The sequence below is a fragment of the Sus scrofa genome, chromosome 1, assembly GCF_000003025.6.
Source record: "Sus scrofa isolate TJ Tabasco breed Duroc chromosome 1, Sscrofa11.1, whole genome shotgun sequence".
Classification (NCBI taxonomy): Eukaryota; Metazoa; Chordata; class Mammalia; order Artiodactyla; family Suidae; genus Sus; species Sus scrofa.
In genome coordinates, this window is record NC_010443.5 from 76,888,748 (window position 1) to 76,915,233 (window position 26,486).

The 26,486-nt window shown below is 43.6% G+C and overlaps 1 protein-coding gene across 2 annotated transcripts; it reads left to right on the forward strand.

Annotated features, from left to right (window-relative positions):
* Positions 8,014-21,011, forward strand: GTF3C6 (general transcription factor IIIC subunit 6). Of its 2 annotated transcripts, none has more exons than XM_003121346.4 (6): positions 8,014-8,180; positions 8,473-8,553; positions 9,709-9,772; positions 9,876-9,920; positions 13,917-14,030; positions 19,461-21,011. In XM_003121346.4, exons 1-6 carry the CDS (start codon positions 8,067-8,069, stop codon positions 19,757-19,759), a joined length of 717 nt encoding a protein of 238 aa, XP_003121394.2. In that variant the 5' UTR covers positions 8,014-8,066; the 3' UTR covers positions 19,760-21,011. The 2 variants fall into 2 exon arrangements, with proteins under 2 accessions (XP_003121394.2, XP_005652743.1); XM_005652686.3 differs by having other exon boundaries at positions 8,059-8,180; positions 13,920-14,030.

Sequence of the window (26,486 nt, forward strand, 5' to 3'; positions counted from 1 at the left end):
GAAAGAACTTTTACTTTTATTGCAAAAGCTAACACAACACATATTCATTACTTTGGAGGACTTAACATATGTCAGTCACTGAAGTCAAGTCACTTCTATGGAGAAGAAATAATGTAAACAGTGAATGAGTTAGGTTCAGAAATGAGTGATTCCAGTAAAAAAACACTCAAGGAGGAGAGCACAGTACAGAGATAGGTCACTCAGTTGAATAATCTACATCATAACCCTCAGAGCTGTTGTGGAGTTACTGTTGTGGCTCAGCGGTAACAAACCTGACTAGTATCCTTGAGGATGCAGGTTCAATCCCTGGTCTTGCTCAGTGGGTTGAGGATCCTGCAGAGCTGTGAGCTGTGGTGTAGGTTGCAAATGCAGCTCAGATCCCCAGTTGTGGCTGTGGCTGTTTGGACTTAGACTTTTTAATCTAGTGAAGACTTTTTAGTTAAGTATTTCCCTCAGATTCCTCTGAGTTAAACCAGTTTCACATTATTTAATTAATCTATCCATGCATTCATTCAATAATCTTAATGAATTCACAACTCTGCAAAGAAGCCAAAAAAAAAAAAATTTAACGCAAGGCACTTGAAATCAATTTTTTTTTTTTTTTTTCTTTTTAGGGCCAAACCCACAGCATACAGAGGATCCCAGGCCAGGGGTCAAATCGGAGCTGTAGCCGCCAGCCTACACCACAGCCACAGCAACGTGGGATCCAAGCTACTTCCGTGACTTACACCACAACTCATGGCAACACCGGATCCTTAACCCACTGAGCGAGGCCAGGGATCAAACCCGAATCTTTATGGATACTAGTTGGGTTCCTTACTACTGAGCCACAATGGGAACTCCTTGAAATCAATCTGAGGAAAAAATACACATACATGAACTAACAAATACAAAGCAGACGTGAGCAATGTGACTTAAAGATAAAATGAGGCATATTAAACATTTTTAAGAATTTATCTGAGCAAAAATCGATTCCAATTGGGCAGTGCAAAACCAGAAATGTTTAGTGGAGCTTCATCCATGGGATCTAGGCAGCAACTTTAATAGAGAAGACCGGGAAGCAAAGTAAGGAATTTATTGATTGGCTATAGTTTAAAGCCTAGTTGGCTGTCTGTGATTGTTCTTAGGTTTAAATGTCATAACCTTGAAGCATTTACAGGCTTAGATCTCTAAATTGCTTACTTGGGCTGCTACAGTATTAGAGCCATTTCAGTCTCATGTTCTTTTTGCTTAATAAATTTAACAGCTGCGCACAAAAATTCATAGGAAAATTAGAGGGAAGGCCTGGCACTTTATTTATTTATTTTTTTAAGGGCCACACCCATGGCATATGGAAGTTCCCAGGCTAGGGGTTGAATCAGAACTGAAGCTGCTGGCCTACCCCACAGCCACAGCAACGTGGGATCCAAGCCAGGTCTGTGACCTACACCACAGCTCACAGCAACGCCAGATCCCTGGCCCACTGAGCGAGGCCAGGGATCAAACCCAAATCCTCATGGACACTAGTCGGATTCATTTCCGCTGTGCCACAACAGGAACTGGTGGGCCTGGCACATACATACTAAGTGCTCAGAAAATGTGAGTTGAATCAATGACTGTTAAATTGGAGAAGGTTAGTCAGGACAAGTTTCTTGGAGTAAGAGAAGCAATAGGCAGGGACTGAGAAGGAGCAAAAGTCAGCCTGGCAGAACAAATGACATTAGTAAAGGCCCAGTGGCAAAAAAAAAAAAAAAAAAAAGGAGGATGTAGCATTTTCGAAGATTGGCTTGGTTAAAACAAAAGTGGTAGCTGGTGGGTGAAAGGAAGAGTGTGAGGTTTGATAAGGTATGGCACATTCTGATAGGGGTCAAACTGTCATAACAAACTAAAACATTTGTAACACCCTAAGTATAACTATAACAGTTTTATTCTTAGAACTTTGACTTCCTTTCTTGAAACTTTTTTTTCTTTTTCTTTTTTTTCTTTTTTTTTTTTTTTTTTTGCTGTTTAGGGCTGCACTTGCAGCATATGGAGGTTCCCAGGCCAGGGGTCGAATCGGAGCTGTAGCCGCCAGCCTACACCACAGCCACAGCAACGTGGGATCCGAGCTGCGTCTGCGACCTACACCACAACTCATGGCAACACCGGATCTTTAACCCACTGAGCAAGGGCAGGGATCGAACCTGTGTCCTCATGGGTAACAGTCAGATTTGTTTCCGATGTGCCACGACGGGGGAACTCCAGGAACTCCAGAGAGTGGGAAGTTTAGACTCAGATTAGGGCAATAGCTGAAAGAAATGAGAGGATGCGAGAAGAGGTCAAGGCACATTCCAGCTGAAAAAGTAATGGTATTTTTTCTCTTATTTTGTTCACGCCCACGACATGTGAAAGTTCCTGGGCCAGGGATGGAACCTGAGCCCCAGCATTGAGTCAAGCCACAGCACTGACAACACTGGATCCTTAACCCACTGCACCACCAGGGAATTCCCAATAGTACCTTTTCTTTCTTTCTTTATTTTGTCTTTTGTCCTTTTAGGGCCGCACCAGCGGCATATGGAGGTTCCCAGGCTAGGGGTCTAATCCAAGTTGTAGCTGCCGGCCTATACCACAGCCACAACAATGTCAGATCCCAGCCACATCTGTGACCTACACCACAGCTCACGGAAGTGCCAGATCCTTAACCCACTGATCAAGGCCAGGGATCGAACCTGCAACCTCACGGTTCCTAGTCGGATTTGTTTCCACTGCGCCACGGCAGGAACTCCCGACAGTACCTTTTCTAAGTATTGCCTGAATAAGGAGGCCAATAAGAGAAGCACAAACAAACAAAAACCTCCAAATATGAACCTGAGCATCAGACCTGATGGTTAACTTTGGCAGTTGCTCAGTTGTTCAAGTGGAAAGGTTATAGCATTAAAATAGATTTCATCAAGAATTCATTCTTTAAAAGGCAATTCCTTGCAAGAAGAAAAAAGTTCTGGAGAATGATTGTACAACAACGTGAATATACTTAACTACTGAACTGTACACCTAAAAATAGGATGGTAAAATTTATTTTTAAAAAGGAAAAACACGAGTGTATTTTTTTTTAAAGAATTCTTTTTATGAAACTTTTGCTCCATCTACCTTAGAGGTCCATCCGCTTTTTGTTTTAGGAACATAGACTCACTCAGTAATGGGAAGCCTATCTATTTTAAGGTTTCATGTGACAATAAAGGAGATAAGAATATCATAGGTATCTAAGAATAGCAATGTGCTTGGGCTTCAATTGGGAACCAAAATGGACATGGACCTGGAGAGATTCCATGCTCACCTAGAGACTGGGTGAACTTGTCACTCTCGTTTGCCTCAGGAACGCAGTATTCCCCAACCATGGGGTGTCACCCTTCCTCTCGGTCCTATGACTACCAGCCAACCACCTCATTTAGTTATAGCTCTGCTTACTCATAATTCCAGCTTACTCGTCTCTCTCTGACCGGCTGTCAGCTTCTACTGCCACGATCAACAGACTGATCCTCATGGTATCTTCCATTTCAAATTCTTAAAAGAAAAAAAAAAAAAAATCTGGCTGCACTCAATTTTCACCTGCGTCAGAATCACCGGGAGAGCCTGTTCAATGACAGATTGTCAGGCCTCATTTCCAGCGTGTGTGACTTCGTAGTCTGGGGTAGGGTCTGAGAATTTGCCTTTTGTTTGGGGTGAGGGGCGGGTTCTGTCTTTTTAGGGCCACACCCACAGCCTGTGGAGATTCCCAGGCTAGGGGTCCAATCGGAGCTGTAGCCACCAACCTACACCACTGCTCACAGCCATGCCAGATCCTTAACCCACTGAACGGGGCCAGGGTTCGAACCCGAGTCCTCATGGATGCTAGTCCGGTTTGCTAACCACTGAGCCACAAACGGAAAGCCTGAGAATTCGCGTTTGTAACAGAATCCCAGGTAATGCTGACCGCAAGGGTCTAGGGACTACGCATAAGAACCACTAGCCTGGTTGGTCACCCTCGAATCTGTTTGGACAGGGCAGTTGGGGCTGTCCTGCATGTTGCAGATACAACACTTCTGAACTGACTCTCAGGCTCATAAATTGGATAAGGAGTTCCCGTCGTGGCGCAGTGGTTAACGAATCTGACTAGGAACCATGAGGTTGCGGGTTCGGTCCCTGCCCTTGCTCAGTGGGTTTAGGATCCGGCGTTGCCATGAGCTGTGCTGTAGGTTGCAGACGTGGCTCGGATCCCGAGTTGCTGTGGCTCTGGCGTAGGCCGGAGGCTACAGCTCCGATTCGACCCCTAGCCTGGGAACCTCCATATGCCGCGGGAGCAGCCCAAGAAATAGCAAAAAAAGACAAATAAATAAATAAATAAATAAATTGGATAAATTCCTTAACGGCCTCTTCATCTAGACAGTCGCCCAAGTCCTGTGGCCTTTTTTTTTTTTTTTTTTTTTTTTTTTTTTTTCCTCTTTAGGGCTGCACCTGCGGCATATGGAAGTTCCCAGGCAAGGGGTCAAATTGGAGCTGCAGTTCAATCTGGTTAACAAACCCACGTCCTACTGGATACTATTCAGGTTTGTTACCACTGAGCCACGATGGGAACTCCAAAACTTTTCCCTTTTAAGTCAGTAATATTTAAATGCTTGTTTTTCAACACTCATGCTTCCTTTCTATGATGATCTCTTACCCCTTCCCTTGAGAAGTCCCCCCATCTGAAAGCCCTTAGGACCAGAAATTTTTTTTTTAAAGCCTCACTCAGCCAGTTAAGACTCCGACATAATGTCAGTGAGAATGTGGGTTCAATTCCTGGCCTCGTTCAGTGGGTTAAGGATCTGGCGTTGCTGTGGCTGTGGTGCAGGCTGGCAGCTACAGCTCCAATTCGACCCCTACCCTGGGAGCTTCCATACGCCACAGATGTGGCCCTAAAAACAAAAACAAACAAAAAGGCAGATTTTGCATCTTCCTCCACCTATTTTTGCTTTAACATCATAGGAAACTTCTAGTTAGTTGTCTGTGAACCAAAGAGCTGCTTTGGGAACATTTTCTACATTTATCAAGAGCTTCATATGGGGTGCCTGTGTCGTGGTTTGAGAAGAATCCCCAGAGATCCCACCTGGTCTCACTCCCTCAGTCTTTCCATATGGAGGTGCCATTTTACTTCACTGCCTGAAACACACTCCAGTAGCTTCCAATAGTGCCACGCTGCTACTAAATTAAGTGTAAACTGGTTTATTTTGAAATCAAAGTTCTCCAAAAATGAACATTCCAGTTTTATTTCTGATACTAAGTTACTTGTGTGCAAACTGAAAATGCTTTGGTTAGTATGTTCCCTCTCTCTCTCTCTATATATATATATATATAGATATATGTATTTTTTGCTTTTTAGGGCAGCACCTACAGCATATGGAAGTTCCCAGGCTAGGGGCAGCAACAAAGCTACAGCTGCTGGCCAACACCACAGGCACAATGACGCAGGATCCTTAACCCACTGAGCGAGGCTGGGGATCGAACCCATATCCTCGTGGATTTTAGTCAGGTTTGTTAACCACTGAGCCAAGAAAGGAACTCCCAATATTTAACTAGCAAGAGGCTTCTTCCATAGCCATCTAGCTAGCATAGTGGTTCTCAAATGTGTTCCCCGGAACAAAAGCATCAATATCACCTGGGAATTTGTTAGAAATGCCTATTTTACATCCGGTCCTATACCAGACCTGCTGAATCAGAATCTCTGGCTGAGCAATCTAGGCTTTTGTTTGTTTGTTTTTTGTTTTGGCTGTGCCTACGACACGAAGAAGTTCCAGGCCAGGGATCGAACTCTTACCGCAGCAGTGACAATGCTAGATCCTTAACCTGCTGAGCCACCAGGGAACTCCCAATCGGGGCTTTAACAAGCTGTCCATTGTGAATCTCATGCAGTTGAAGTTTGAGGGTCGCTGGTCTAGCATTTAGTTTTTTGGGTTTTGTTTGTTTGTTTTTGTCTTTTTGCCTTTTCCAGGGCCGCTTCCTTCGGCTTATGGAGGTTCCCAGGCTAGGGGTCTAATTGGAGCTGTAGCCGCGGCCTGCCAGAGCCATAGCAACACGGGATCTGAGCCAAGTCTGCGACCTACACCACAGCTCACAGTAACACTGGGTCCTTAACCCACTCAGCAAGGCCAGGAATCCAACCCGCAACCTCATGGTTCCTAGATGGATTCGTTAACCACTGTGCCACGATGGGAACTCCGCATTTAGTTTAAAGCAGAGTAAGAGATGGATTTTAAAAAACAGAATTCAATGGACTATAAACAATTATTTAAGTGTAAAATGTTTTTAAGACAAAACGTTAATACTAAAGGTTCTTTTGCTAGACTTCTGCTACTAAGTGTATGTTTCATATAGGCACTTAATTTATAAAATGTGTTCTAAAGGAAAAAAAAGAGCAGAATAAACAATTTTTAATTCATTTGTCTCCTCCTTGTGGCGAGCTTTTGAATACTGAGCATGACACCCTATTTATGTTTCTCAGACACTGTATTTCTGATTTTTTAAAATAAGATTCCTCTTATTAACTACAATTAAAAATCAATTGGTCCTCCCACCAAATTGTATAGATTTTTCTCTATTAGCTCTAACAGTGGCTGTAGAAAACCATGTAATTTGTCTCTCCCATGGCTCTTTCTAATCTGACTTGGAAATCTTCCCCTATTTTGTTACTTATAATTTAGCAGCAGATCTTCATTACTTGGAACATTTTTCTGGAGTTCCCATCGTGGCTCAGTGATTAACGAATCTGACTAGGAAGCATGAGGTTGTGGGTTTGATCCCTGGCCTTGTTGCTGTGACCTGTGGTATAAGTCGAAGACCTTGCTGTGGCTCTGGCATAGGCCGGCAGCTACAACCCTGATTTGACCCCTAGCCTGGGAACCTCCACATGCCACAGGTGTGCCCTAGAAAAGACCAAAAAAAAAAAAAAAAAAAAAAAAAAAAGAACTCTTTTCTTTTTTTGGGCTGCCCAGCAGCATGTGGAAGTTCCTGGACCCGGGACTGAACTGCGCCTCAGCAGGAACCCCAGCTGCTGCAGAGACAAGAACCTTAACCCAATGTACCACAACAAGAATTCTTGGAAAATGTTTTTTAAAAGTCCTAATACCCTAAATTTTTGTATACTACCCCAATAATAGATTAAATGCACATTAAGTGTCTAATACTGGGCTAAATCTATTTTATTTGAATAATCTCATTTAATTCTCACAATAACCAAGTTGCTGCATGCCTTGCTGGTCATAATGCAGTAGAAATGGACAAACATCAGACCCTCAAAGCTCATGCTCTTTGGACAGACACCATCCTGTCTTAGATAAAGATTATTTGTTTATTTTTTATTTTTAGGGCCGCAACTATGGCATGTGGCATATGGGAAGTTCCGAGGCTAAGAAGTAAAGGGAAGCCCAGGTCGCCCAGGAGATACTGAGAACTACTGGCTCCAGGCACGACCAGTTCCTGACGGCGACCGACACACATTCCCGAGTCAACGACCACACTTGCTAAACTGTAACTGATAAAAATAACCTTGACAAAAAACAGGGCTTCTAAGCTCCCCTATATATTCTGAAAGCCCCAAGACCCTGGCGCAACAGTCTGGCCTCCAACCCGACTGCTGCCCCTCCTTGCTGATTAAAGGCAATCTGGTTCTGTTGAGACCGTCTCATTTTTTTTCTGTAACCACCTCTCTTTTCCTTACAGGAATTATCCTGAATTAGCTCACACGATATTTAGAATATTAATTAGCCTGAGTTAGCTCTCAGGATATTAAGAATTTCTTAGAAAACAGAAATAAATTTTAAAAAAAAAGAATTTCTTTCCAAGCACTGGAGGCTGCACCTGGTCCACGGTGCACCATGCCAGCATCTCCTTTATCCCCTGTGCCTCTCTACTGCTCTCATTCCATCTGGGCCAGGAGCCCGAGAGTTTCCAAGGACACGGGATCGGGACCGGCTCCTGCTCTTAGGAGAGAAAGAAGGGGCTCCACGTGGGCCTGGGAGCCGCCATCTCGCGTCCTGGCAGGGGCGGTGGGCGCGGCTGGAGCCGCAGCGGGGCGGGAGCTGCTGCCCGTACTCAAGATGGAGGCCCAGGCGGGCGGGGCCGGCGGCTGGGAGGCGGTGCAGAGGAGCGGCGGTATGGCGGCGGCCAAGGAACCGCGGAGAGGCGATGGGGACGAGGACGAAGAGGAGGCCGTGAGTGCAGCGGCAGCGGCCGCGTGGCTGAGAGTCCGGGCGCGGCCGGCGAAGGGGGGAGGGTCCCCGGGCGGGATCGTGACCCTGGGCTCGCGGCGCCCTGCGAGCGGCACGGCGGTTGGAAGGGAAAGAGGGAAGTTATCCTAGGTACCGTCGCCGGTTTCCTCTGGTTGAAAGCAGGACCTCGATTTCACAAAGGGGTGGTGGCGCTGGGGTCGTTTGGCTTCTCTTGTTAACCGCCTCTTCCTGCACCCTCGCGAGCTAGAGAGTTAACCTCTCTTTTTTCCACCAGGAGCAGTTGGTTCTGGTGGAATTATCAGGAATTATTGATTCAGACTTTCTCTCGAAAGTTGAACATAAATGCAAGATTTTGGTGAGTCTTGTAGAATTGGGGGGGGGGTGTAGATTTCCTTAAATTTAAAAGAATGAATGGTGAAGTATAACCACCCCTTAAGATTGATAGAATTCATTCCCCGAACAAAGGCAGTGAACAGTGAAGACAATCACAGAAGTACGGGCTTAGGGGTTACGGGGAGCAGATGGGAGAAGATAGACGCTGATTGCCTGGGTGTCTACATATGTGGCTGGAGAGAGTGAAAAATTTAGATGGGGGGGGCTTTTTTTTTTTTTTTTTTTTTTTTTTTTTTTTAACAGCAGCACCTGTGACATATGGACGTTCCTGGACTTGGGGATGAATTGGAGCTGCAGCTGCCGGCCTACATCACAGCCACATCAAATCCTTAACCCACTGAGTGGGGCCAGGGATCAAACCCACATCCTCATGGATGCTAGTCGGATTTGTTTCTGCTCTGCCACAATGGGAACTCCCTTCTTTTTATTTTTAGAAGAATTTATTGCAGTGTAGTTGATTTACAATGTTGTGTTAATTTCAGATATACAGCATCTTTTATCTTAAACTGAGAAATAACCAACATTTAACATTATACTAGTTTCAGCTGTACACTTTTTCAATATTTGTACATATTGTGAAATGATGACCACTATGTCTAGCTAACAGCCATTACAACACATAGTTACAATTTTTTTTTTTTTTCTTTTTTTCTTTTTCGGCCCTCACCTGAGGCATATGGAAGTTCCCAAGCTAGGAGCGGGAATTGGAGCTACAACTGCCAGCCTAAGCCACAGCCACAGCCACAGCAGTGTCAGATCCGGGCTGTATCTGTGACATATACACCACAGCTTATGGCAACACCAGAACCTTAACCTATTGAACAAGACCAGGGATGGAACCCACAGCCTCACAGATACTAGTTGTGTTTATTACTGCTGAGCCACAGCGCGAACTCCCCAAATTTTTTCTTTTTGTGAGAACTTGTTTACTGACTTTCAAATATAAAGTATAGTATTATTAACTACAGGCACCATGATGTTCTTAAAACATCCTAGGACTTATTTCACAGTTGGAAGTTCTTTTGAGCCCTTTTTCACCCTTTCACCTATCTCCGCCACCCCCAAATGCTTTTTCTAATGATTTTTTTTTTTTTTATGATCTTATTTTCTATTGTAGGGAATTAATACTGAGAGGCCCATTCTGCAGGTGGATGGCTATGTCTTTGCTGGGGAATATGAAGGTAGGAGGATGTCAGAGAGCTGAAACTCCTTTTTTTTCCCCTAATGCCTTTTGGAGAAAGTAGCTCTTATTTCTTAACAAGTTGCCTTAACATTTTTCTGCAGACACCCTTGGGACCTGTGTTATATTTGAAGAAAATGTTGAACATGGTAAGTGATTCCTGTACTGACTCAACTTTTTTTTTTTTGTCTTTTGTCCTTTTACGGCCGCACCCACAGCACATGGAGGTTACCAGGCTAGAGGTCTAATCGGAGCTGTAGCTGCTGGCCTACGCCAGAGCCACAGCAACTCAGGATCCGAGCCATGTCTGCAACCTATACCACAGCTCATGGCAAAGCCAGATCCTTAACCCACTGAGTGAGGCCAGGGATCAAACCCAAAACCTCTTCCTAGTCGGGTTTGTTAACCACTGAGCCATGATGGGAACTCCTCAACTCTTTTTGCTATGAAATATTTCAAACATACTTATGTATAATAGGTATTAAAGTTAGATGTCTTGGAGTTCCCATTGTGGCTCAGCGGTAATGAACCCAACAAGGCTTGGATCTGACATTGCTGTGGCATAAGCTGGCAGCTGCAGCTCTAATTCAACCCCTAGCCTAGGAGTTTCTGAATGCTGGGGGTGCAGCCCTAAAAAGGAAAAAATTAAATTAAAAAAAAATTAGATATCTCGTGTATCCATTGTCCAGCTGTATGAAATCCTGTCTTTTTATTAGGTAATTAAAAAACATTCCAGGAATTCCCTTCTTGACTCAGCAGTTAACAAACCCGACTAAGATCCATGAGGATGCAGGTTCGATCACTGGCCTCACCCAGTGGGTTAAGGATCCAGTATTGCTGTGAGCTGTGGTGTAGGTCACAGACTCAGCTTGGATATGGTGTGGCTATGGCTGTGGCATAGGCCAGCAGCTGTAGCTCCGATTCGACCCCTAGCCTGGGAACCTCCATATGTCTAGGGTGCCGCCTTAAAAAGGACAAAAACAAACAAACATTCCAGATACATTTGAGGCCCTTGTACACCCCTGTCCACACTTATTCCCTTCCTTCTGTCTTCAGTAGTAATCACTTTCCTAAATTTGGTGTTTTTGGTGTTTTTCTTTCCTATACCTGATTTTATATTACATATAAATACATATTACATATGTTTGTAACCATAACTAATAAATAGTATATTTTCAAACTTAATATAAATATTAGCATATTATACATACACATTCTATATCTTTCTTCAATTAGAGCTAAGTTTTGAGATTTGTACATGTTGGTATATGTAATTCTCTTTTCCCTGTTGTTTAGTATTCTTTTTATGATTATGTAATAGTTTATTCTCCAATTAATGGACGTGTTGGTTGCTTCCATTTTTATCAGTAATTATTAGTAACTACTAAAATGTATTGAGTGCCTTCTGTATGTCAGGCACTGTTGCGATGCTACACGTATTAACTCATTGAATCCTCTCCACAAGTCTATGAAGCAGCTATCACTGTTACTTCCATTTTATATTTGAAGAAACTGAAGCATGAAAAGGTAAATAAGATTCCCAATGTCGAACATGAAATAAGAAGCCAAGCCGGGATTTGAACCTAGGTGGTTTGCTCCAGAGCCCATTTTCTTTTTTTTCCTTTTTTTTTTAGGGCTGCACCTGTGGCATATGGAGATTCCCAGGCCAGGGGTCGAATCAGAGCTGTAGCTGCCGGCCTACACCACAGCCACAGCAACGCCAGATCTGAGCTGCGTCTGCAACCTACACTGCAGCTTATGGCAACGCTGGATCCTTAATCCACTAAGCGAGGCCAGGGATTGAATCTGCAACCTCATGGTTCCCAGTCGGGTTCATTTCTGCTGAGCCACGATGGGAACTCCCAGAGCCCATTTTCTTAATTATGCTTATTAATTCAGACAAAAATGCACCCATGAATGTTTTTATGTCTCTTTGTGCATAATGTAAAAATGTCTCTCAGGTGTACACTTAGCAACGGAATTGCTAGATGAGCATCTGTACTAGATTCAACCATATGAAATTATCAATTTGGGCTGAATATCAACAATTTCATGTGGTTCAACTGAATAGATATCACTGTGGGGCTTTCTAAAGTGTAGAATCAGTTATCTGTGCAGTGGCAGGCTATGGAGTTTTCAGTGTGCTTCACGTCCTTAGCTCAGAGCCTCAACCTCCCTCCTACCTATACCAGTTTTTATAAAGCCATGACCCAAGGCATCTGGTTGGCAGGACTTTTTTTCTCTTCATGACTTAGTCCTCACTCCATGTGTCTCCCCCAACCCCTGCGTCAGTGGCACATAGAAGTTCTGGGGCCAGGAATCGAACTCACACCACAGCAATGACCTGAGCCCACTGCAGTAACAATACTGGGGACTTAACTGGCTGAGCCACAAGAGAACTCCCTGGTCTTTCAAAGTAGTAGAATTTTACTTTATTTTGCTTTTTAGGGCCGCAACCATAGCACATGGAGGTTCCCAGGCCAGGGGTCGAATCGGAGCTACAGCTGCCGGCCTACACCACAGCCACAGCCATGCCAGATCCAAGCCATGTCTGCAACCTACACCACAGCTCTTGGCAATGCTAGATCCTTAACCCACTGGATGAGGCCAGGGATCAAACCCAAAACCTCATGGTTCCTAGTCAGATTTGTTTCTGCTGCGCCATGACAGGAACTCCTGGAGTAGTAGAATTTTATTTTATTTATTATTTTTTTTCTTTTTAGGGCCGCACCCACGGCATATGGAAGTTCCCAGGCTAGGGGTCCAATTGGAGCTGTAGCCACTGCCCTACACCACAGCCATAGCAACGTGGGATCCGAACCACGTCTGCGACCTACACCACAGCTCACGGCAACGCTGGATCCTTAACCCACTGAGTGAAGCCAGGGTCGAACCTGCAACCTCACGGTTCCTAGTCAGATTCGTTTCCACTGCACCATGACGGGAACTCCTGGAGTTGTAGAATTTTAGACCTCATTATCTTGTAAGGTCAAATTCCTGGCTCCACTTTTCCTACCTCAGGGCTGGAACCTAACGGGCCCATAGATTTATGTCACTCAGTTTTATGTTTCTGTTCCCTGGAGAGACATTTGTTGTTTTTGAGTTCACTTGTGCCTTAAGTTATATATTTTATCTGTCACTTGGAGCAGGAGGAATGAGTTATTTCTTTTCTTTTCTTTCTTTCTTTTTTTTTTTTTTTTTTTTTTGTCTTTTTGCCTTTTCTAGGGCCGTTCCTGTGGCATATGGAGGTTCCCAGGCTAGGGGTCCAATCGGAGCTGTAGCCACTGGCCTACACCAGAGACACAGCAATGTAGGATCCGAGCCGCATCTGCAGCCTACACCACAGCTCACGGCAATGCCGGATCCTTAACCGACTGAGCAAGGCCAGGGATAGAACCTGCAACCTCATGGTTCCTAGTCGGATTCATTAACCACTGAGCCACAGCAGGAATTCTGTTTTTCTTTTTTTCTTTTTTGTCTTTTTTTTTTTTTTTTAGGGCTGCACACACGGCATCGGCGAGTTTCCGGACTAGGGGTGGAATCGGAGCTTCTGGCCCACACCACAGCCACAGCAACAGAGGATCCGAGCCGTGTCTGCAACCTGCACCACAGCTCATGGCAATGCCAGATCTTAACCCACTGAGCAAGGCCAGGGATCAAACCCACATCCTCATGGATACTAGACAGATTCATTTCCACTGCACCACGACGGGAACTCCTGGAATGAGTTAACTCATGAACTTACTACACTTTCTTGACAGGAAGTACTTTAAACTGGAATCAGGAGTTCCCGTCGTGGCGCAGTGGATAACGAATCCGACTAGGAACCATGAGGTTGCGGGTTTGGTCCCTGCCCTTGCTCAGTGGGTTAATGATCCGGCGTTGCCGTGAGCTGTGGTGTAGGTTGCAGACATGGCTCGGATCCCGCGTTGCTGTGGCTCTGGCATAGGCTGGCGGCTACAGCTCCGATTAAACCCCTAGCCTGGGAACCTCCATATGCCGTGGGAGCGGCCCAAAGAAATAGCAAAAAAAAAAAAAAAAAAAAGACTAAAAAATAAAAAAAATAAATAAACTGGAATCATTGAGGCTTACTGTTATTTGATGACATCAAGCAGTATAATAATTATGCTCATTTTATACTCTAGTAGATGCAGAAGGCAATAATAAAACAGTGCTAAAATATAAATGCCACACAATGAAGAAGCTCAGCATGACAAGAACTCTTCTGACAGAAAAGAAGGAAGGAGAAGAACACAAAGGTTAGTTCACTTCCCTGAAAATAGGTGATTTAATATTGGCTTTGAAAATGGCACGTTGCTGCCCAGACATTCTTTGTACTTTGTAGTGTTAACTATATGTGATGGGTTAGGTATGTTAAAATTGAGGATGCCCCTTGAAAAGTACAATTTAAAATTTAGTTTAATTCTTACACAGCAGAGGGCGCTGGAGACATATAAAATACCTGCTTTGCATTGCCAACGACTGTGAGGAGTTTGTCAGGAAACCTGATGTGATTTCCAGCTCTTGGTGAATTTGGCAAACCCCCCACCCCACCACTTTCTCTCTCTCACTTTCAGTAAAACTGCTTTGTAAGTGCAGAAGAAATGATGATAGCAGTTCTGGATTCCCAAGGAGTAACCCCACAGGATCTCCTAACCTTTTGCAGATATAGTAACCTTTCCCAGACGTTCACAACCAAGCTGGCTTGATATGAGGGACTCCAGGACCACAGTTGTTAGTTCTTTTTTTTTAGGGCCAAACCTGCAGCATATGGAGGTTCCCAGGCTAGGGGTCAAATCAGAGCTGTAACTGCTGGCCTACACCACAGCCACAGCAATGAGGGATCTGAGCCGCATCTGTGACGCACACCACAGCTCATGGCAATGCTGGATCATTAACCCACTGAGCAAGGCCAGTGATCAAACCTGCGTCCTCATGGATGCTAGTCAGATTCGTTTCCATTGAGCCATGAGGGGGACGCCAAGTTGTTAGTTCTGAGTCTAGTTCTTCTTTTTGGCTGTGGTGTACAGCAGCTTGATATGGGATCTGAGTTCCCAGACCAGGGATTGAACCCAGGCCACAGTGGTGAAAGTGCTGAGTACTAACCACTAGACCGCCACGAAATTCCCCTGAGTCTAGTCCTTTTTTTTTTCTTTCTTCTTCTTTTTAGGGCAGCACATGGGGCATATGGAGGTTCCCAAGCTAGGGGTCAAATTGGAGCTGTAGTTGCTGGCCTGTGCCATAGCCACAGTGACAGCCATGCGGGATCCGAGCTTTGTCTGTAACCTGTACCCCAGCTCTTGGCAACGTTGGATCCTTAACCCACGGAGCGAGGCCAGGGATCAAACCTGCAACGTTATGGTTACTAGTCGGATTGTTTCCGCTGCACCACAGTGGGAACTCCTGAGTCTAGTTCTTAATAGGCATCCATTTAGCCTTTCTAGGTACTGGTCATCCCACACTAGAGACTTGAGGACAGTGCTTTTTGCATACATGTGTTTGTGGAGATGAACAAACAATCATTTGATGATTTAAAAGCTTATTGCTGACCACACCTTGCTTTTTCATCTACCCTAGGGAATTTGGGACATGGTTGGAATAAAGGTGTTTGCCCACTTTAAAAAAAAAATGACTTATTGCTCAAAGGCATATTTAAATAAGACTCTATTGATGAATATTCATGGCTTGATTTATTGTATTTTAAGGAATAAATATTTGAAGGTACATTAATTTTATAGAAATTGGCTATATCAAGTACACATCACTGTATACCAAGTCTTTTATATATTCCACAACTATCCCTTTTTGAGGCACTCTGAAAATAATAGGAAGAAGGAGGCACTTGAAGTTCTAGAATGAACTTGAAAGGCAGATCCAGATAAGATTGCTTAGCTATCATTTAGATATTGTCTTCATTTTTTTTAATTTTTAAATTTTTTTGTCTTTTTGTCTTTCTAGGGCCACACCCGCAGCATGTGGAGGTTCCTAGACTAGGGGTCTAATCAGAGCTGTAGCCGTTGGCTTACGCCACAGCCACAGCAATGTGGGATCCAAGCCTCATCTGCCACCTACACTACAGCTCACAGCAACACCGGATCTTTAACCCGTTGAGCGAGACCAGGGATTGAACCCACAACCTCATGGTTCCTAGTCAGATTCATGACGGGAACTCCTAGATAGAGTTTTTAAAGGAAGTTATAGAATTTCTTCTCATATAGTACTTAATAATCTAATAGATCTTTGTGAAGATATATGCATGTCTATTTTAATCAAATAAATAGTAACCAACTATTCAAGGCTGTATTGGTTATCCATTGCTGCATAAAAGTTACTCCTAAACTTAATGGCTTAAAACAACAACAACAGAACAGCATCTTACACAGTTTCTATGAAGCAGAAATTTGGGAGCAGCTTAGCTAGGTAGTTCTGGCTGGAGTCTCTCGTGAGGTTGCAATCAGTATCTTGGCTGGGTTGCAGTCATCTGAAGGCTTGAGTAAGGCTGGATGCATCTCACATCATTGTAAGATGGCTCACTCTCACGGTTGGTGAGTTTGTGCAGGCTGTTAGCAGGAGGCCTCACATCTTTGCCTCCCCATAGTACTATTGGAGTGTCTCCTGACATGGCAGCAGGCTTTCCCAGATGAGGTGATCCTTGGGAACAAGGTAGACCCCACAATGTCTTTTATGAACTCGCCTTAGAACCTCATTCTGTCTGGAGTTCCCTTGTGGCACAGTGGGATCTGGTGTTTTCACTGCTGTGGCTTGGGTCACGGCTGTGGCATGAGTTCGAGCCCTGGCCCAGGAACTTCCACATGCCTTGGGTGCAGTCCCCCCCCCCAAAAAAATCACATTCTTTCATATTCTATTCCACGTGGAAGGGGATGACACAGGGGCCTGCATGTAAGGTGAGGATTGTTGGGGACCGTCTTGGAGGCTGGCTGCCACACATTGGAAGATGCAGGGCAAAATAGAAGATGTGGTCCTTACTTTCTAGGAACTCAAAGCCCTTTTTTTGGCCACATTAGTGGCATGTGGAAGTTCCCAGGCCAGGGATAGAACCCACAGCAGTGACCAAATAGCTGCAGTGACAACACCAGGCCCTTAACCCACTGTACCACAAGGGAACTTGGAGAACTTGTACTCTTAAGTAAATCACATTGAAACAAACATGGATGACTATGATGACACCCATTTCACTCAACTTATTTCATGTATCCATTATGTGACAGGTATTGTGCTAAATTACAGAGTAGGCTTCATGATGGCTTTAAGGTTTTGAATTTGGTGACTAGGAGAATGACGTTAATTGCAGGAAAAAATATATTGTGAGCCACATGGGAAGTCCAATTGCAGGGAAAAAAGTAGGAAGTCAGTAGTTGAAGCTGAACCAGTGGGGAAATACTAATCAAAAAATTTTTTTTTCTTTTTGCCTTTTTAGGGCTATACCCGAGGCATATGGAAGTTCCCAGGCTAGGGATTGAATTGGACTCTTAAGCCACTGAGTGAGGCCAGGGATCAAACCTGCATCCTCATGGATACTAGTCGGGTTTGATACTGCTGAGCCACGACGGAGGATCTCCATAATAAATTTTTGGAAGAAGGAGAATTTATAGTAGTAACACGAGAAAAGACATCAGCAGTAACCACGTTTCAACAAATAGGGCAGAAGACTTAGTTTATGATGGGGGATAGGAGCATATGGATACTTGTACAGGGATGGGCAGGATGGGTTGGGGTATCTTAGGGATATCTAATGGAATTTTGAAGATGAGAGTAAACAGCTTGGGCTTGCTATAGAAATTGAGGATACAGGAGTTCCCATGTGGTTCAGTGGGTTAAGAACCTGACTGGTACCCATGGGGATGCGGGTTTGATCCCTGGCCTTGCTCAGTGGGTTGGGGATCCTGTGTTGCCACAAGCTGTGACTTGGATCTGGTGCTGCTTGGCTGTGGCATAGACCAGCAGCTGCAGCTCTGATTCTGTCCCTAGCCAGGGAACCTCCATGTGCTGCAGGTGTAGCCCTAAAAAGGAAAAAAAAAAAAGAAACTGAGGATCCATTGAAAATGCTTGGCTGGAAGGGTCATACAGATAAAAGAAAAAATAGCTACTATTATTGGAGCATTTCTTAATTATGTGAGTTTATTGAGGGGAAAGGGCTGTGAGGAAAAGAACAAAAATTTTTTTCAAGGTTTTTTTTTGTTTTTTTTTTTTGAGAGTTGTCTTATTTCACAGTTGGATTTTCCAACTCAAAATAATATCTAAGTCTAACTCACAAGATAATAGAGTAGTATCATCTATTGTCTTATGAAAACTGATTGGGCAATGGAGTTCCCGCTGTGGTGCAGTAGAAACAAATCTGACTAGGAATCATGAGGCTGTGGGTTCGATCCCTGGCTTTGCTCAGTGGGTTAAGGATCCGGCATTGCCGTAAGCTGTGATGTAGGTCACAGACATGGCTCAGATCTGGCGTTGCTGTGACTGTGGTGTCGGCCAGCAGCTGTAGTTCTGATTAGACCCCTAGCCTGGGAACCTCAATATGCTGTGGGTGCAGCCCTAAAAAGAAAAAAAAATGGGGTAAGGAACAAGCTGCAGGAAAGTGGCTAAATTTTTTTAAAGCCAAGAGATGGCAGTGGGAGCTCAGTTATCTCTGAGAATGAGTTGGGAATTGGACTCTGGAAAAATAGTTTGGAATAATAACTGAAGTTGTTTACTCATAGTAGTTTTTTTGTTTGTTTGTTTTCTGGCCTTGCCTGCAGCATGTAGAAGTTCCTGGGCCAGGTACTGAACGCAAGCCACAGCAGCAACCCAAGCCACTGCAGTAACGACACTAGGTCCTTAACCTGCTGCACCGCCAGGGAACTCCTACTGGGATTTCTTTTTTTTTTTTCCTTTTTTTTTTGGCTGCCCCTCAGCATATGGAGTTCCTGGGCCAGGGATCACATCTAAGTCCCACTTGTGACCTAAGCTGCAGTTGCAGCAATGCGGGATCCTTAACCCACTGTGTTGGATGGGGGATTGAACCTGTGTCCCAGTGCTTCCAAGATGACGATGATCCTGTTGGCACCACAGCGGGAACTCGATACTTAAGTGGTTTTGATGCTGCATACCCTATAGGCTTCCTGAGTTCTCCATGGAAGATGGAAATTATGTGCATATTTATCAGTAGGTACAGGCACCATGTTCTTTTATGTTGAGGTTTTTTTTTTTTAATTTTTTAATTTTTTTTTTTTTTTTTTGTCTTTTTGCCTCTCTAGGGCTGCACCCACAGCATATGGAGGTTCCCAGACTAGGGGTCTAATCAGAGCTGTTGCTGCTGGCCTACGCCACAGCCACAGCAGCAAGGGATCTGAGCCACATCTGTGACCTATGCCACAGCTCACGGCAACGCCAGATCCTTAACCCACTGAGCAAGGCCAGGGATCAAACCCGAAACCTCATGGTTCCTAGTCGGATTCTTTAGCTACTGAGCCACGACAGGAACTCTGAGGTTTTATTTTTATAAATATATTATTTAATATATATATTTTTTTCCACTGTACAGCATGGGGACCAAGTTACACATACATGTGTACATACTGTTTCCTCCCATTGTTGTGTTGCTATTTTTATAAATATGGAATGAACATTTAAATTGAAACTATATTTAAGTAACTCACATTCCTTTTTCATGTTTCTTTTCTTCCCATCAGGTGGTGTGGAGTGGCTACAAATCAAGGAGAATGTTTACTCGTGTAGACCCAACATGATTTGTAATTTTCTGCATGATAATGAAGATGAGGAAGTTGTAGCTCCAGACCCAGATAAACCTTTGGAGTTGGAAGAACAAGAGATTCAAATGAAAGATAATTCAAACCTGAGTTATGAACACGGGGACCCACCGAACTTGGAAATAGAGGATTCTGGTGCTCTTACTGATATACCCTCTGAGACAGAAGGCTCTGTTTTTATGGAAACTCAAGATACAGCCTTAGAAATGACTCCTAGGTGAAATGTTTCTCATAATAACTAGTCGTGAACTTTTTAGGGGTTTTATATAATAGGCTTTGTAGCTTTCAGCTGTTCACAATTTTATTATTTCTGTTGGCAATACACACATTTCCAATTATAGCATAGTTTAATCTATTAGAATTTAGGGACCAGATATGAATTTTTAAAAAAATACGGTGTAAATGATTATAGGGACCCTTCTGTGATGAGTCCTTTAAATTGGAGGTTTAACTAAGGTGAGTGTGTAAGTTTCTGTTGAAACCATCACAAATTACCACAGACTTAGTGGCTTAAAACTACGTAAGTGTATTGTCTTATAGTTTTGCAGGTCAGCTGTCTAACATGGGTTTCACCTGTCTCAGCTTGATGGGCTAAAGTCAAGGTATTTGCAGGATTTCCTTTTCTGGAGGCTGGAGGTCGAGTAGGAGACTCCCATTTCCTTGCTCATTCAGTTGTCGGAATTCGGTTTTTTGCAGTGGAAGAATCAAGGTCCCACATCCTTGCTGTTGGCTAGAGCCATTCCTCGACTTCGAGAGGTGGCCTGCCTTCCTTGACTTGTGGTCCCCTTCTCTTCAAAACCAGCAATGGTCAAGTCCCTCTCACTCTTTGAATCTCTTCTGCTTCTTCCATCATCCTCTCGTGAATGGACCCTTCTACGTACTTGTAAAGGTCCATTTGATTACATAGGGCACATGTGGATAACTTCTTTATTTTAAGGTTTATAACCTTAATTCCATCTGTAAAGTCCCTTTTGCCATGTAATTTAAGCAGGCATAAAACTGAGAATTATGGCATGAAAATCTTGGGGGCCCATTTTCCAGTCTACCAAAGTCAGTGTTACTTCTGAGAACAGAAAAAATTCAGACATGCTTAAGGATAAAAGTGGAATTCCTAATATTCCAGCTCTAATTTCACTCCTTTCCCACGGAAGAAAGATTATTGGAATTCAGCTGTAAGTAACAGTTATTCTATTATTAAGTAAATTACAAACTTTGATACACGTTGAACTGTATGAAATTGCCATTATTTGTTTCTGACTACAAAACCCAGCAATTGCATATGGTTTCACCTGGTTCTAATTAGTTAAAACACCTCACATTAATTGTGTCTCACAAGTGTTGCAGATGTAAATTTGTTGTGACAGAGGATTAATGTTCTAAGATGAGGAATTTTTTCCTTCAATAAATTTTGTAACTTTTTCCTATTTCATTGGAAAATAACTTACCCTGATTAAAACTATTTCTAAATCATAAGCATGAATGTCTTTCCAATTTCTGTGTGTGTGTGTGTTTTTAGGGCCACACCTATGGCATATGGAAGTTCCCAGGCTAGGGGTCAGGTCAGAGCTGTAGCTGCCGGCCTGCACCACAGCCGCAGCAATGTGGGATCCAAGCTGCACCTGTGACCTACACCACAGCTCATGGCAATGCCGGATCCTTAACCTGCTGAGCAAGGCCAGGGATGGAACTCGCATCCTTCTGGCTACTAGACAGATTCGTTACCGCTGAAGCCATGACAGGGACTCCTGTCTTTCCAATTTTCATATGATTTTAGATTCAGCTTTTGTTTAATCCAAAGTTTTGCTTTGTTTTGTTTTTTACCATATGTATGTGGAGAGATTGCTAATTACCCGACCCAATATCTGGTCTTCCTTCTTTGTAACAGAATACCAGAAGTTACTCAGGTTAGCAATGTGCTCAGCTTTCCTTGTGTATGTGAAAGCTGCTGTATGACTAAATTCTGGCCAGTGACATGGAATTAGAAGTGTTGAGTGATTGGTCCTTAACATTTAAGGCATAAAGGGAAATGGACCAGCTCATCTTTTTCTTCCTGCTGGAACAAGGATGTAGTGGCTAGAGCTCTAGCAGGCTTCTTAAATTATGAAGTAACCCTGGAAATAGAAACAATGAATGGCTTGAAAATAAGGTGGACAATTGAATCCTGGTACTATTATTGCTGCTCTGGACTGCTGTGAATAAAGAGGGTTAATAAAACTTTCTCAGGGGTAAAATGGCCTCAGGTGTTCCTTTCAGCACTGTCTTCTCTAGAAATCTACTGGACAAGGTAATTATAGAATGTCAGCTATGATGCCAGGTAGTATTCATGATTAGAAATGACTCCCCGGAGTTCCGTTGTGGCTCAGTGGATTAAGAACCCGACTAGTATCCAAGAGGATACCGGTTTGATCCCTAGCTTTGCTCTGTGTTAAGGATCTGGCATTGCCGTGATCTGTGATGTAGGTCACAGACGCTGCTTGGATCTGGTGTGGCTGTGATGTAGGCCCGCAGCTGCAGCTCCGGTTCGACCCCTAGCCGGGGAACTTCCATATGCTGAGGGTGAGGCCCTAAAAAAAAGCAAAAAAAGTAAATAAATAAAAAGAGAGAGAAATCGGTTCTTAGGGGGCAGGAAGCTCCTAAGGTAGTGTGGCTTCTGCGCCCACCCAAATGGTCTTATTTCCTCACACCTGAGCTGACACTTGGACAGGTAGAATAATTACTCCTATGACACAAGCCTCATGCTGCTGTTTCCTATAAAGTTAAGTGAGTATAGAGCATAGTGTGAGGCCAGTTGGATCTTGTGAATGTTACTCCAAACCTGGGACTACTGCTGCTGTTCAGGCAGAGAGGGCCTGGCAACTGCCTACCTCTGGCTTCTATTGGGGGGATAACTTCTCTCTGGTTTCAGCTTCTGTAATAGCCACACTTAATCCTAGTTGATATACATTTTGAAAAATATAAAGAAGTAGAAGGGAAGTTCCCGTGGTGGCGCAGTGGTTAACGAATCCGACTAGGAACCATGAGGTTGCAGGTTCGATCCCTGCCCTTGCTCAGTGGATTAACGATCCGGCGTTGCCGTGAGCTGTGGTGTAGGTCGCAGACGCGGCTCGGATCCCGCGTTGCTGTGGCTCTGGCGTAGGCTGGTGGCTACAGCTCCGACTCGACCCCTAGCCTGGGAACGTCCATATGCCGTGAGAGCAGCCCAAGAAATAGCAAAAAGACCAAAAAAAAAAAAAAAAAAAAGAAGTAGAAGGCAAGATTCTTGAGATCTGTAATCTTGCAAAATAAGCTCATCTAGACTGTGATGTTGTTCTTAGATTGATGAGGTCAGTATAATCTCTAAAGAGAACATGATGTGTTTTAGTTTCTTTTAGAGTTAAGTATAAATTTGGAATTATTAAAATAAAATCTTTTTTTTTTTTTTTTTTTTTTTGGTTGGACCTGTGGCATATGGAAGATCCTGGGCCAGGGATTGAATCCCAGACACAGCTGTGACCAAGTCAGAGCTGCTGCAACACCAGATACTTAACCTGCCGTGCCACAGTGTGAACTCCAAAATTTTATTTTTTTAGAAGATTAGAACTTAATATATTAATTCCTCCAGCATTTATGTGCCTTACTAACTTACTAGAATTAACGTAGTGAATGAATCCTAGAATCACAGTCTCTGTATAATAGTCACACTAAATGCTACTTCTGACACTGTGAATGCAGTGAGTGAATTTTGCATACAAATAATGATGTTCTACTTAAAAGGATCATTTTGCTAAAGTACATCAAGGAGAATTATTCCTTAAAGCTATTATAAAAGATGTTGGAGGGAGTTCCTGCTGTGACTCAGCAGTAAGGAGTCCAACAAGTATCCATGAGGACGTGGGTTTGATCACTGGCCTTGCTCAGTGGGTTAAGCATCTGGCATTGCCTTGAGCTGTGGTGTAGGTCACAGATGAGGCTCAGATCCAGTGTTGTGGCTGTGGCGTAGGCAGCAGCTGCAGCTCAGATTCAACCCCTAGCCTGGGAACTTCCATATGCTGAGGGTGTGGCCCTAAAATGATTAAAAAAAAAAAAGTTGGAAAATCAATCCATTTTGTTCATTATGTACTACATTGCTGATCATAACAAATTCATTGACATATGGCTGGCATAGTGAAACTATTGACAACAGTATGTGCTACTCGGTTCAAACAGCAGCTTTTTTTTTTTTTTTTTTTTTTGGGTCTTTTTGTCTTTTTAGCACCTGTGGCATATGGAGGTTCCCAGGCTAGGGGTCTAATCAGAGCTATAGCTGCTAACTTACGCCAGAGCCACAGTAACGCCAAATCTGAGCTGCGTCTGCAAACTACACCACAGCTCACAGCAACAACGGATCCTTAACCCACTGAACAAGGCCAGGGTTTAAACCCACATCCTCATGGATACTGATTGGTTTGTTACCATTGAGTCATGAGAGGAACTCCCAATATAGCAGCAACTTGTAATTTTTTATTTTATATTTTTTTTTCCTTTTTGGCCATCCTGTAGCGTTTGGAGTTTCTGAGCCAGGGATCAGATCCGAGGCACAGTTGGGACCTACGCTGCGACTCTAGAAAACTCTTGTTTCCCACTCATGATTGTATTAGTTTCCTATTGCTGCTGTGACAAAACAGTACAAACTTAGTGGCTTAAAACAACATAAATACATACAGTTCTGGGAGTCAAATGTCAAGATAAAGTTTTATGGGGATAAAATCAGGATGTTGGTATGGTTGTGTCCCTTTGGAGATTCCAGGGGAGAATCCATTTTCTTGTCTCTTCCAGCTTCTAGAGGCTGCCTGTATTCCTTGGCTTAAGGCTTCTTCCATATTCAAAGCCAACAGCACAGCATCTTCAGAGCAGTTAATCTCTCCTCACTCTAACCTGCTTCTGTCATTGCATCTTCTGACTCACATCCTTCCCTCTTAAAAAGTCCCTTGTAATTAGATTTGGCCCACCCAGAAAATCCAGGTTAATCTTATTTAAAGACCTTTAACATAATCAACCTGCAAAATCCCTTTTACATATACGGTAACATTCACAGGTTCTGGAGATTAGGACATAGACATTTAGGGGGACATTATTTTGTCTGCCACACTGTCATTATACACTTTGATGCATCAGTTGTCCTGGGAAACAAGTGAGGTGAGCCCTATGATTGCCCTCCCCATCATACTGCCTAGAGAGTGTTTTCGAGGAGGTGTCCAGATGGGGTTCAGTGTTCTCTCATTTGAGATGGAACTGAGAGTCTAGGGAGACTAAGGAGCCTGGTTTGCAGATCAGCATATTGGAGGGGGAGGGTGTGCAGAGAGAAATTCAGTGATCTGTAAAGTCTTCCTGGAGTCTTCAGAATACTGATCACATGTGTGTCAGAAAACCACTGGGGGTGGGGTGGGGGGGAAGCCATCTGAACAATCCCTGGAGCTTACAGTTCCCAGCCAGAGTGGAAACCCACATAATTGATGAGGCATGAATAGAGTTTTCAGAAGGGTTTGCCTCAATAGTGGAGCAAAATTAGCTTAACTGAGGATCTCGCCCCCACCTAACCAAGGTTAAAAGCAAGAACTGAAAGGATTTAACTGTTTTTAAAGTCAATTGTATCCCAGAACAACATAAGAACATTTTTAATATATCTAGCACCCAACAGGGTAAAATTCAATGTCTGGCATGCAGTAAAATACAGCTGATCCTTGAACTGTAGGGTTTGAACTGTGCAGGTCCACATGTACGGACTTTTTTCAGTTAATATGTACTATGCTGTTTCTGATGGGTTGAATCTTCAGATGCAGAACCACAGATACAGAGGGCCAACTGTAAAATTATATGCGGATTTGGAGGGGTTGTCACCCTAACCTTCTTTTCAAGAATCCACTGTGTTATCACAGAGACTTGTGGTTTCTGGTCTGGCACTAAGAAGCTAGAAGTAGCTGCTCCATCCTAACAAGCAAAAAGGTGAACTGAAAAATCAACATCTCTTCTTGGACCTATCAGAGAAGTGAGGTCACAGGGCAAATCTCTGCCTCCAAAATCGGAGAGACGGGTGAATACAGAGCATTACAAAAACCCCATAAGCACAAACCTCTCTGAGAACCAGTGCTGGGCTAGGAAAATCTGAACTGTAATCAATGAATTGCTGGAGGTTCAAGGGGGACAACACTGAGAGTTAAAAACTCCGGGAGAACATAGCCATTGGGGATCCTCGTTCACACTCATGAATTTTACCTCCAACTAGGTTCTCACAGTGAATGATGCAGAAAAATTTCCTTGTGTTTCCAGAAAGGAACCATTTTGAAATATGCTAGAGTTATGCCAGAGCATTCTGGGTTTTTTTTTGGGGGGGGTGATTATGGCATGTAGAATTTCCCCAGGCCAGGGTTGAACCTGAGCCACAGCAGTGAAAAAACCACATCCTTAACCGCTAGGCTACCAAAGAATTCCCAGAGCACTCTGTTTTTAACAAGGTCTGCCCTCAAGAAAAACTAACCAGAGCCTAACCTCAAAATCCTTTGTCATCAGGGAAATGCAAATGAAAACTACCAGTTACTACTTCACACCTGCTCCAATGGCTTAATGAAAAAACAAGAGCAAATTTTGGAGAGGAATGGAGAAGTTGGAAGCTGTGGTTGATAGAATAATGCTACCTCCCAAAAGATGCCTGTGTTCTAAACTCAGGGATCTGTGAGTACCTTGGCCAGAGGGAATTTGTTAAATGATTAAGGATCTTGAGATAGGTGGTATTATTGTGAATTAACCAGGTGAGCCACATGTAATCCCAAGGGTTTTATATGATGGAGTAAAAGGTCTTAGAGTCAGAGAAAAAGTTCAAATGATGCTTTTTGAAGATGGAGGAATACCAAGGAATGCAAACAGCATCTCCAAGTTGGAAGGTAAAGAAACAGATTCTCCCTGGAATTTCTGGAGAGAATGTAGCTCTACTGA

What these genes read in the sequence shown, in the direction of transcription:
- GTF3C6 (XM_003121346.4), top strand. Translation starts at nt 8,067, where the DNA reads ATGGAGGCCCAGGCGGGCGGGGCCGGCGGCTGGGAGGCGGTGCAGAGG. An exon ending in TGAAGAAAATGTTGAACATG is followed by an intron (nt 9,921 to 13,916) that starts GTAAGTGATTCC and finishes TTTATACTCTAG; the next exon opens with TAGATGCAGAAGGCAATAAT. An exon ending in GGAAGGAGAAGAACACAAAG is followed by an intron (nt 14,031 to 19,460) that starts GTTAGTTCACTT and finishes TCTTCCCATCAG; the next exon opens with GTGGTGTGGAGTGGCTACAA.